The sequence below is a fragment of the Lepisma saccharinum genome, chromosome 1 (assembly GCF_977018435.1).
Source record: "Lepisma saccharinum chromosome 1, izLepSacc3.1, whole genome shotgun sequence".
Classification (NCBI taxonomy): domain Eukaryota; kingdom Metazoa; phylum Arthropoda; class Insecta; order Zygentoma; family Lepismatidae; genus Lepisma; species Lepisma saccharinum.
In genome coordinates this window covers 177,939,699-177,952,464 of record NC_139229.1, presented here as the reverse complement: position 1 = coordinate 177,952,464, position 12,766 = coordinate 177,939,699, and the positions used below count along the sequence as shown (strand labels likewise).

Sequence of the window (12,766 nt, the reverse complement as noted above, 5' to 3'; positions counted from 1 at the left end):
TAGTTAAACTACGATGGAGAATTGAAAGGCCAGTTGAAGAATGAGGTGGGTGAAAGCCGTCGTGGTCTTCGCTAAAAGTATCATCCCAGTATTTGTCTACAGTGACAGAATAACACCACAGATATCTTTAGTCAGGATTGCTAACTGCGGGATTTTAACCTGTAAATTCTCGGGTTATCTTTCGTGTGAACTTCATTGTATTTATTCGCTTGCAGAATATCAGTATGGGTAGAATCATTTGATAATTAATTCTTTATCGATTGAATTTAGGATTTCTCGGATGCAATTGCCCTGATTGAAATAACGTGTCTTCTTGGGCTCATCACAAAGAAGTGAGGTTTTCTTTTTTTTAAAAAAAAACGGGGAGGCCATACTACAAATGGAGGAGAAATAAACCAGGAAAGAAAAAGGGTGAGGTTGGCAAGATTACGAGAATAGAAAGCTCGGTGGAGATGCATTCCATTCCTTGCACGCCATTGCTGCATATTGTATTTTCCATATATACTCCATAAATGCAACTGATTCTGATTACCAAGGCAGGATCAGGTCTCCCCAATGGCGTAGTGAAAGTGTCGTCGCCTTGTAATCAAGGGGTATTGCATTCGATACCCGGTTGAGGCACATAGTGATTTGGAGTCCTTTTTAAACTATACGTCCAGTCCCGATTAACCTATTTATTTATTTACTCAGAGTTTCAGATACAGTCTTATTTGGCCATTTTACACTGAAACAAAAAAAATAACAAAAGGTAAAAACGATAACAAGATGGGATAGATTTACATGTTCTTGGTCAGTAATATACAAAAATTGCGTTCTGGAAGGAAAATATCTACATTCAGGGGAAGTTTGTTGTAGACTTCTGGGAGCCTGTAAAACAAGAAGCGTTGTAGAAGGGATAGCCTAGTGGTTGGGTTGTGGAAGAGTTGCAGGTTGCGCGTTTGCTTTTGGGGTACCCTAAGTGTGAATTTACTAATTAGGAGATCTGTTCTGATTTTACCATTTATTATCTTGTATAAAAATTTCATCACGACGAAAGGATGGAGTGTGAATATTCAGAGCAGGCATGGTGTCTGATTTGGATACATGTCGAAAGGAAGGTATTCTATGGCGAACAATTGCAAGAAAGAAACTGAGAACAGAATCTATTCTGGTGAGATTGGTTTTTGAGGCCATTGCCCAAATTGGGGAACAGTATTCAAGGATGGGCGAGATGATGGATTTTGAATTTCGCTAAATCTGTATAGAAGACCGAGAAGGCGCATGGCTTTTTTAGTGGTAGCTATAATATGATAATTAAAAGTGGGGTTTTCATCCATGATAATACCTAGGTCCTTTTGGGTGGAAACGTTTTGGATTGTTTTCAATAGAATAAGTAGACACCACTTTGTTCTTTTTAGGGAATAAGTAAGGAAAGAGCATTTCTGGGGGTTTAGTTCTAAATTCCATTGACGACGCCACTGAAGTTCTGTGAGAGCATTTTGAAGAATCATGTCATGATGCGATGAGATCTCCTTAAAGAATTTACAGTCATCCGCAAACAAAAGTATATTGGTAGGGAGGGAGAACCGTTTTTCAGGTAGGTCATCCATGTACGGAAGGAATATGAGATTCCCTAAGACACTCCCCTGAGGAACTCCAGACAAAACGGGAAGAATGTTAGAAGAGGTACCTGAAAGAAGAACACGTTCACGCTCATGGAGGTAGTCCTGAAGTAATTTCCATGGATGTTAAATCTCGATGATAATTTATGAAGAAGAAATTTATGATTAATTTTGTCAAAGGCTTTCGAAATGTCCAAATCTATAGTGTCAAGTTGGGAGTTTTTATCAATAGCTCTGGCAGCATACGAAAGTAAGACGGAAATATTTCTTAGGCAAGAGCTGCCTGGAAGAAAACCATATTGTGCTGTGTTGATATATGGTGACGTAAACTGAAGTAACCTGTTTTTGATGATTTTTTCACAAATACTTGATAGTGGCGATAGAAGTGAGATTGGTCTATAGGATTTTACACATTTTTTTACCTCCAGTTTTGTGAATGGGCACAATGTTGGCCCGTTTGAAGTTTTTCGGAAACACACCCTTAGGGAAACATTTGTTGAGTAAGACAGAGGAAGAGCCAAGGAGTCGGCAGTTTTACGTAGGAATATTGTGGGGATTTCATCTGGACCTAGGGACCGATGGAGGGGCAATGAAGCGAGAAGGTATTTTACTTCCTCGGGGGATGTTTTGATTGAAGATAGTGTGTGAGGACAGACAGCAGGTAAGTGGGGGTCGAAAATTGAGGAAGGTGAGAAGTTCTGATGAAAAAAACATTGAAAAGTTCGGCTCTTTCTTCTCCACTAGCAAGTGTTGCCCACGGGACGAGACGGGACAGGCTTTTAAAAATTCGAGACGAGACGAGATTGATCATGTGCCCCTTTGACAAACGAATATTTTCGAGACGAGACAGCATTTCACAGCATTTCCACGAGACGAGACAGGCCAAAGTCTCGTCTCGTGGGCAACACTACTAGCAATCTGCATAAAGTGGACTTACAATAAAACAAATCAAACCATAGGCATGTTCGCAGCCACTATACTAGGGCAGTTGTATTTTTCAGTGCGAACCCTCCATTTTCACCTAGACTGTTGTGTCAATGGGGGAAACAGGCGACGTTATTGTTAATTTGCGGCGTTGCCTTTGCTATTCATTACAGTAGGCACTCGAAACAACCAATCAGATAAGCGTATTCTTTGAATTTTTCCACGCTTTTAAACTGTCGGAGCCGGCCTCGGTGGCAGAGTGGTTAGTACATCGCGATGCGACGCTAGGGGTCCCAGGTTCGAATCCCGGATTGGGCATGAGTGTTTGTAAGTGTCCATTCATCAACTTCATCATATCATTCATCCCCATCTTCGCTTTAGCCAAAAGTGGCAGAAAAGCTGAGTAAGACAAACCCAATCAATCCGACCGTGTTAAACAACTGAATGATTTTGTAGCTAGGATCTTGAATCGCCTGAGAAGTACAGCGTTCGACAACGGAGAACACCTCATCCAGTCATCATCACTCCACATTTTTCCAATTTCGTGATGCAGGCTGGAAGATTGAAATTTGCACAGACGCTAACGTGAGGCCACGATAACAGCCGGCGCGGGAAACTCCGTATCTCAGTGTCCCTCTGTTGCCACGTTTACCTACGAAGAAACTTTACGGTCAAACAGCCAATTAAGCCTACCCCTACCACCTTGTGTGAACAAGAAGCGGCAACCTTAAAATCCCCCTCCCCGAAGCAGCCAGCAGGGGAACAGAATTTTGTCAAAATTGCCGTTCTGCGCTGTGAAAGGGGGCCGGTTTTTAGCGTGGCCCGGGTTCCATTGCTTCTTTCGCCGCTCAGATTCGTTCAAGGTCTCAAACCTTTGTGGTTTGTTTGCTTGAATTTCTACTTTAAGTCCACTTTATGCGCTGAAAACCTAATCGGTACTGGACCTACCCGGGACCCCTTGGGTACAAGGCGACGACGTTGCCACTAAGCCATCGGGGAGACTAAACCTTTGTGGTGGAAATTAAGGGTCATTTTTAATGCAAGATATTTTAAAATTTGAGCGAAAGGTTAAAAAGACGTTTTTCATGTGCAATCAGGCCTTTTAGGCATTTATAGGAATTCATGGTTCATTTAGGCATTTTAGGTCCTATAGAATTTCAGTAGAGGGTGCTGTGTGCATTAAACGCAAAGATCTCTGAATAGCTTATGTCTGGGACGTAGCCAAAAAAAAATGTGAAACTAGATATGCTTTCCCTAATTATTACCGATCAGCTGTACTGACGATTAATAAATACACCGGGTTTTCCACTGGAAGGTGTAATTTGAATGTTTGGAATCAACATTTTTGCTCCATAAATATTACTCGATTCGTATATACTGCCCGCCATTAACACCAATTTTGTTCTATTTTCCCCCATGCATTTGGGATGGGGATCATAACCCCCACCTTGGGTACACCCTTGTTGCGAAGAGAGTAAGTTTATTTTTGCAGGCAGATTATGTTGGTTGATAGTGTCCATGCGGCTCGTATATATTCGTTTCCGAGAGCTATTTACCAAAATGAAGTAATATTTTATTGATTGTCGGCCCCTCCCTTCCGCTGTTAGTTGATCACAACCTGCAGACAGCGCTACTCACAAAATGGACGTGAACGTTTCTGTTTGTTTTAAAATGGTATAATTACGTAGACAACGATGGGAAGAGGACAACTTTCTTTATCCAGTCCCTTTTGTTTAAAAGTAACGCAGTTATAGCTTGCCCTTTTTGTTACTGTTTCCGTTACACTATTCTATACGCTTAACTCGTCGAACTTGTTGCATGCATGAACTGCAAGCGAAGTATTCTTTTCTTTACTGCTGATCATTCAAAATTAACACTAATTTTCATTAAACCATAGCATTCCTCATGCCTAAATATGTAAACATAAAAGGTAAAAGGTTAAGAATTTTTTTTCCCTCGTAACAAATGTGTGTATGAAGATTAAAATTCATATAAGTACATATGTTATTTAACAAACTATAATTTTGCTCATGGCTGTTGAAACTCATAAAAAAAGCAACTGTTCATTTAGTTACTCGTTACTCCAAAACAACTGCAATACGAATGAGGCCCGTGCTTTGCAAAATGCTCCGCGCCTGCCGAGCTGCACAGCTGGCAGGAGTGAGCGCGCGCTCGCAGTGCGTCAAGTCGACGCGGCCCGATTTAGGACGAGGGATCAGTGACCAGATTGAAGGACGTGCAAATCCCACAACCTCGCAGCCGCCGACTTCGCCTTCCTGCCTCATAAAGCATTCTGCTCTCCAATGCCCTTGGCCTTTTGCGTACGGGACAAATGAGTCGGTTTTCCACAGATGTATACATTTTAGCTTCCCAATAAAATGCACTGCGATTTTCCTTCTTGGGTAACACGACGAGCGGGTCGCCTGTCGGAACAGTTTTCATCCTGCGTATTTCCTTCCCGCTTCGATTCGTCGCATGCATGAACGTCCGGAAGGGGAGAGCAAGTGGGACCACGTAAATTTTAATCTATAGTGTGTCCGGAAAGTCACGCAACCGAGATTTTGAACGTACGTAACTTTTGTACAAAAAGCGATAGATGTGAACCTTGCAGTGAATATTAACTATGTTTTTTTAAACATTAAACAAGAAAATTATTATCTACGTGAACGTCGGGGGAGGTTACTAAGGTGTAAAAATAATGTTTTTGTACTAAGTAGAAACAAACGTGGATAAAATAAGGCTGTGGAGTCGCTTACAAATTTTTTTGATGTGTATCGATGTTCTGTGTCGGTATTTATCGAAGTGATGAAAATGATAAATTTTTGCACATTTTATGCATTCGAGACGATTGGTGTGGTTTAATTATGGCACGTTCATGAAAAAGTTATGTTTTTTCGAAATTACTGGCAACTTGGTGGGTAGTACAAGGTGTGCCCGACATCTGACTATGTTATTCAATCAATGTCCAGATGAAGGAAAATATTCGAAAGTTATCCTACAATAAATAACCTACCTGTGCTTCATTGTTCACTGTGTGAACCAATACCATACCAAGGTAATTTATTACAAGGTTCGTGTCTGTTTATTTGTAAAATTTATGTTATAAACTATAGACAAAATGTACTGGAAATTATCCAATGAAGTTAATCCCGCCCATGTTTTTTCCTTCTTTTGTAGTCAGTGAAACATCAGTTTCACAGGGAACAGTGGCCCCCAACTTGCTATGCCCGTGTGCTTGTTTTTTTGAGGGGCGGCCCGTGTGAGTAGTGCCTAAAGTGGTGGAAAGATGAGGGGGGGGGTGCTATCTCCCAGTCAAGAAAGAATTCATAAAGCATCTCTCCAGCTAGGGCAATTTGTAAAAGCACCCCTCCCCCACTATGTATCCCCAAACTCGATAAAAACATCCCCAGCAAGGAATTTCCACTTATGAGTGTGTGAGGGGGCGAGATTTTGATTTTTATGTCCAAATTGAGCAGAAGTAGCTAGTCTAGCAGAGATAGATCAATCCACCTCACATCTCTAATTATTTTCAAATATCAATATTTATTGTCTTGTTGAAGCCACAGTTCACATACAACACTTCTATTTTCACGCTCTTCTCGTCCCTCGATGAGATCAGCTGGTAAGACTGGACTAGCTGGCTTTTCCTCCGCCTCACCAGTTTCAGGTAGAAACTGCAGCCAGAAGGGAAAGGAAAGATTTTTGCCTCTACCTCCTTTGCTCCCTCGCCCCCCGCTGCAATGGTTGAAATTTCGTGGTTTATGATACCCCGGTCTATCTCCTATAGGAACAGATAGGAGATTGATTGGTCTCCCTTCGAAAATTTCCCTTGTAAATTTTCTGCAGAATTTATGTTCTCGGTATTTGCACCACAAATTTATACACATTTTATAATACTCGTATGTATGTATAATGTGGGATGTCAAAATATAATTTCATTGTTTATGAAATGGGGATGTATTATGTGCAGACAAAAATAATTTTAATGTTTTTCTTCTTTTTTTCTCCAAATACGGAAGATATAACAAATATTTGCTCATGATCTCTCTTGTTCTCGTCTTAGTAGTGTTTTATTTAAATATACTTATCTCTTGGCCTCCCGATAAAAAAAAAGGATGGGTTAGCTAAACTGTCATAAATATGGATGTATTATTTCGGTAAGAGAATGTGCATTATTCCTGTTGTTGTTGGTTCGGTTTATATTACTTCACTTTTCTGCCACATTTGGTTATCACAAAATGGGAATGAGTGATGATATGATGAAATTGATGAAGGGACCTCACATTGATCATCCATGTCCAGGCTGGGATTCGAACCCATGACGAGAACGAATTTTTGTTCCTATATGAGATTTAGGTACCGTAAGTTCGATGTGTGGTAGTATAGGTAGTGCCCTTGGCTTATTTGGTATGCACTACTGGCAAAAATATCGTTCTCCAAGATTCTTGATACTATCAAAAGTTTAGCTATACAGCTTTATCTAGCAAAAAAAAATAATTTGATTGATTAGAGCGTATTGTGCTAGCATGACCAAACCTGTATTTTGAAATTAAATTTTAATAAAGCAATATGAGAAGTATGCAACGATGAGAAACCTCTGCAGTGAATAATGAAATAATTTGGAATGAAAAATTTACCCCCAGAACTTAAGAAAGCAAATTGATATTATTGAAGAAACTACAAAAAAAGTGTATTTTGTTACCAGTTTATCCCCCTTTAATATATTAAATTTTTGCCACCTCCCATCACTTTTTTGTAGCTGTATAGATTTAATCGTGATAAGTAGCTAATGAGCTTATGGAAGTCATGAGGGACAATCGTGAACAGAGAACACTGGACTCCTGATTTTGCAGTGCCCGGCAGATGCACTGGAAAGAAATTGTTTGTATTTTATTAATGTTGCTCTTCTATCACTTTACCTAATTTCTGCAATGATGATGGATGTAGATTCAATTAAATGGGTGAAGGGTGGATACAAGAGAAACACTCATGCACACACCAGGGCTCGAACCATGATCTTTCTGTAACGAGATGGATGAATTAGGGAAATCAAGCAGTGCAATTTTTCTTTCAAAGAACATTAATCATGTACAAAGATGGGTTTCAAAAATCCAATTGAAAAATACCACTGAGGAAAAATGCAGTTTGCTTTACCGATACCCACGTATTCAAATGGTCGCTTTTCTCTTGTCTTTCTTGTCGGCAGACGTCTGTAGGGATGTCACAGCGTGCTACGACAGTACGGATTCCGGGTTCGAACCCCGACCTGGGCATGGGTGTTCTTTGTGTGTGTCCCTCAATTTTATCGTATCATCATCGCGATTAATCAAATGTGGCAAAATGCGACGCTAAGTAACAAAAATCAATCAAATCATTGATTGTTTGATTTGGTTTATTTTACTTCACTTTTCTGCCACTTTTGGCTAATCGCGTAGATGATGCGAGAAAATTGATGAAGGGACACACACAAAGAAAATCCGTGGACAGGCCGCGATTCGAACCTGGGATTTCTGGCTTAGTAGTCAAATGAAGTCTTTTTTGATTTTCAAAATAGGAGTACCTTTTTTTTAGTAGTCATTTCCCACCTTTGACGTTCTCTTTTTTAGGAATACTGGGCCCTAAAGAGATTAAGGGTGTTGACCTCCCATCAAACCCCCGCCCCTTGGGCACTGTACTGATTGCTACCTCAAGTGTGGATGTTACCGCACATCACTGAAATTGAGTCAAGTGATTGTTCATCTCACTAGTGCTTCATTGTTCACTGTGTGAGAATTTATTACAAGGTTCATATGTCTGTTTATTTGTTTGCACTTTGTTTTCCTCATGTATTTATTTATTGCACTTATTTTTGCAGACACCCTTCAAAGTATACACTTTGAAGCCCTCATGAAGACGGCAGAGTGGCAACAAAAGACCATCCGTAACAGCCACAAACCTATCAGAACCACTAGTATTGTAAAATGTGAGAAGGATATCCGGCAGGACAGGAGAACAAAGAAACAAGTAGAACACAGGAAAAAATACACGAGTAGATTGAAGAAAACTGCAACAAACACCCTTACAGCAAGTAAGTGTTATGTTTATGAATGACTTGTAATACTTTTTTTTAAACAAAATGTCGTGTTGTGTTGTGCAGTTAATGTTCCTATTTCATCACATTGACCAATATTCTGAACTGCTTTACATGTGTCTCAGATTGCAGGTTTTAGTGTAGATTGTGAATGGACTATAGTAGAACCACAAAAAAACCAAAAAAAAAACCTGTGCAGACCTGAGACTCCTGTACACCTTACTCCCACGTGGAGGGGAGGGGCAGAGTGGAGCATGCTTTATGGCCCGAGCTGAAGGGAAAGTTGCACGGACACTTTTTTTCGAAGGTTCTTTTCCTTGTGGTCCCTCTATACAGATGCCATTTTTATTGTGTGTTGTGCCTGTGGAAAGAAGCCTTTAGAATACTTGTAGGTTATGGTTAGGATGCAAATGTATCTGGGAAAGAAAGAATCATCAGTCAGTGATGAATGTTTTGCAATTTAGCTTTGAGGATAATAATGCTTGATATATTTATACTTTATTCATCTAGAGGGTGTTTTATGTTTCCTGACCATTGTATAAAATTCAACCCTTCCAAGTATTCTTTTCTTACTAAATGTAGGGTAACTAACAATATTCACTGATTGAAGTTTTAGGTCTGTTGTATTATACATAGCAATGTACTCCTTTGTATACAGTGTGTTTCAAAAGTCGAACAACACTAATTTTAACCCGGTGCAACAGCCCTTGAGGGCCAGGGCCTACGAACAGACAGCTGGTCTCACTCTTTATCTGCCGAGGTGGAACCAGTTTCAGTGTGACGTATGGTCAGCACAACGAGCACCCAGTCTTTGTTGTAGGCTTCTGTGACTGGGTTACGGTACTCATTCATAGCTCCCCAATTTCTTCACGATGGTGAGTGGGCTCTGATCCAATACAGGCCAAAGTCGCAGGAAAAAAAGTTGGTACTCTTTTCCCCAGGAGAATCGAACTTGCGTGCATCCTGTAACCTGAGTCCAGAGTCCAAAGCATGACATCTTAGACCGCATGGCTACGTTGTGGGACACAACACTAACTTTGATCGCTCATAATGCTAAAAACAGTGAGATTTTTACACTGAGTGCACTGCATTTTGAGATATTTTTAAAACATTTTAATGCCAGTTCATACAGGGAATTCTAGAAATTTGTGTATGTATTTCATCAGAGTGAATTTTTTTTTTTTTTTTTGTTTTGTTTTTTTCCAAGATGGCTAAGTTTAGGTAAGGAATCTGGTCAAACTGCACCATTTCGTGACCTGACACCATGCTGATGTGTGGTTGTACCCAGTACCAGTCATGTGCAACACTTTATCAATTTAAAAATAATGATTTTTATGTGAGAATTGAAAAGTGGCATTCCTTCATGATGCAGAAAAAATTCCCATGTAAATATCATCAATTTTCATGTCTGAAGAAGTCAGATTTAATGCATTATGGCTTTTGAAACACACTTAATACTGGAGCTATTGTTGAAGCAAAGGAAAAGGTTTACAGTGTATAATCTTCCATAGTAACTAATTGCAGCATTGAACTATGCTGGTAATAAACAGTGCTTCCATTATGAAAAATGAAAAGATTCTCTTGGGCTGTCGACAGGTGAGTTGTGGAAATGATTCCAAGCGTTCGAGATCTGTGTCTCATTTCTACCCTGAAGATGAGAGTGACGTTAGCTCTCGAAAGCTTGGAATCTTTTCCACAACTCACCTGGTCGATAGCCCAAGAGAATCTTTTCATCATTCGTCACCAAGAAAGCTTCAAGACTTATTTCAGTGCTTCCATTACTTTGTACATCCTCTGTATATAATCTTATTTATGGCTAGACAGAGGTTCCATTCTATCTTTTCTGAATAAATTTTATATTTCTCCAGAAATCAGGAAAAAATTAACTAAACGAAGAAGGCCGAGGGAAAGAGAAATTTCACTTCATGCAGGTGGTGGTCATCCTTCCTTACAAAGACTGAAGAAGAGGAGACAGACAACAAAATTAGTAATACGTATGTAGGCTATTGTAGTAGTTTCTTTTTGTAGCTTTGAATGCCAGAATAGCTAATTTTTCTGTAGTTACAGTAGTGATGTTGAGAGTTATGATCATTCGTTTTATGTAGAAGTAATAATGCACAGAAATGCGTGTAGTGAACATGTATGTGGGAATAATAAATTAAGAAAATATTTGGCTTTGTGTGTGGTCAGTACTTGAATTTTTTCGGCTCTAGCAATTTCACAATACATGTTGCGTTTGCATGTTTTCAATTGAACACTTTGAGTGCTCCATTAACCAAGCTTTCAAACTTGTTCTTTCGAACATTCTTTGCATTTTGTTGTTTTCCTTTTGAAATTTCCAGTCCATTAAAATGCTTGGCATACTCGTGAGACATGTAAATATCAACAAGTTTTGATAGAGCTCATTCTCCATAACAGTGCACAATTTATGGTGAAGATATAGAGCCAACTTATTGATCTTATCAGATAAGTGTATCTATTTGATTCACAAATTCAAAGATTTCATCTCAAGTTTCTGAAAAATTTGTCTGTGCTTTAAGTACAAAATATAATTTACAATAAAAAGTTTATTTGTTTAGATTTTCATTATTGTGTGTTGGCCATCTTTTGGCAACAACAGTAAGTCTAAGAAAGTTGCAAAACTGAAGTGATGAATAAGAAAAACTTCCATTCCCATTGAAAATACCACAAGATCATGAAAAAAACTAGAAATAATATGTACTTTCAGATATAACAGACATACTCATACATACATAGTGTTACATTGGGTTATTGTGTATCTTTCTGCTTAACAAACTTTTGATGCATGTTGGCATGTGGTACAAACATTTCCAACTCGAATAAGGCTCTTTACTCGTACTGCTGGTGTTGGGATTAAATCTTTCTCTCAATTCTTATTTCAGTAAGTTGTTTCTGGTAAGGATACACCACTAATCAGTTCAGAACTTTTCTTTGAATTTAAAGTCATTACAAGCCAGTAAACACCTTTTTTTGATGTAACATTTCTGAGAACCCCCCCCCCCCCCCTTATCAGACATATATTTGTAATATGATCAATGTTACAGTTATATAACAATCGGAGAAATTTTAAGAAAAAGAAACAATCTTGTCAATTATGCCTTGAATCATAAGTTATCATTACATTGTTGGTGCCTAACAACCACACCAACAGTGAAATAACGTACAATTTTTATTTCTTATAAAAGTTCAAAGTTATCAGTTGAGAGATGTTAAACCTTAATTATAAATCCTAAATACACTCCCAAGAATTCAAAATCTTTTCTTATTTGCCGTTGAAGTAATTTTTACAGGTGGTGACTTTACTCAGTAGTGAAAAAAGATGTAGAGGTTACTACTACCTTTGCTTAGAGCAATCAAATTCAACCTGTCTGATTTGAGACTTCTTAGAGGATGGTATTTAATCAATCAATATAGAATGGCAAGCTAGTGTAATCTTGCAGGATACTGAGTCAACGATGCAAGTTAAAGTTTTGTAATGAGATGTCGACATTGAACACGAATACCCAATTCCTAATTTCTTCTGTACTATGCTGGACACAAAACATAACAAACACATCTTTCACAGCACAAGGCTGAATGACAAAACCAATCACCACTGAATTCCTAAACATGCCAAGAGTAGCATAAGGGGAATAAAAGAAGCTTTTAAATTCTCCACAATGAACCTAAACCTAAATTTTTGTTCAGAAAGTAAAATAGACACACACTGAATTGAAACGTACTTATAACAAAAACTCAGTCATTGGTCCCCTGTCCGTTACCGCAGGTTAGTCAATAACTAACTATGAGAGTAGTGAAATGCATCACAAATATCCATGAAAGTCTAAAAATCTTTACAACAGCATTATTAAAAGTTTCAAGTGCTTGAATAAGCACGAGGTAAGGCAGTACTACACAAAATGAAATACAAATATACTTTGTTGTAAATTGCTTGAATTTATACGATTGTTTTATGAGTTAGCCTCTGGTGATGGACTAATGGCAAACCTTGACAGGACAGATCCCATTAATTTTCCATCATTTTAGAGCTGTTAGTTTTCATCCAAACTGTTTGAGAGAGCTTGCCTCTTCCTTATACGATGGAAATGTTGTCTAATCACTTCCATATTCGACAGAAACATCGTATAGCAACTTCCATATCCACCTAGAG

At 38.7% G+C, this 12,766-nt stretch overlaps 1 protein-coding gene across 4 annotated transcripts in view; it reads left to right on the top strand.

Annotated features, from left to right (window-relative positions):
* nsl1 (non-specific lethal 1) overlaps window positions 1-12,766 on the top strand; it is a 157,890-nt gene that overhangs the window by 112,915 nt on the left and 32,209 nt on the right. For 3 of the 4 annotated variants that reach the window (XM_083143370.1, XM_083143388.1, XM_083143362.1), the window contains exons 4-5: window positions 8,380-8,592; window positions 10,464-10,589. In XM_083143370.1, coding sequence (XP_082999496.1) covers window positions 8,380-8,592; window positions 10,464-10,589 — 339 coding nt within the window. The remainder of the gene's footprint in view (window positions 1-8,379; window positions 8,593-10,463; window positions 10,590-12,766) is intronic. The other variant, XM_083143379.1, reaches the window with a different exon arrangement.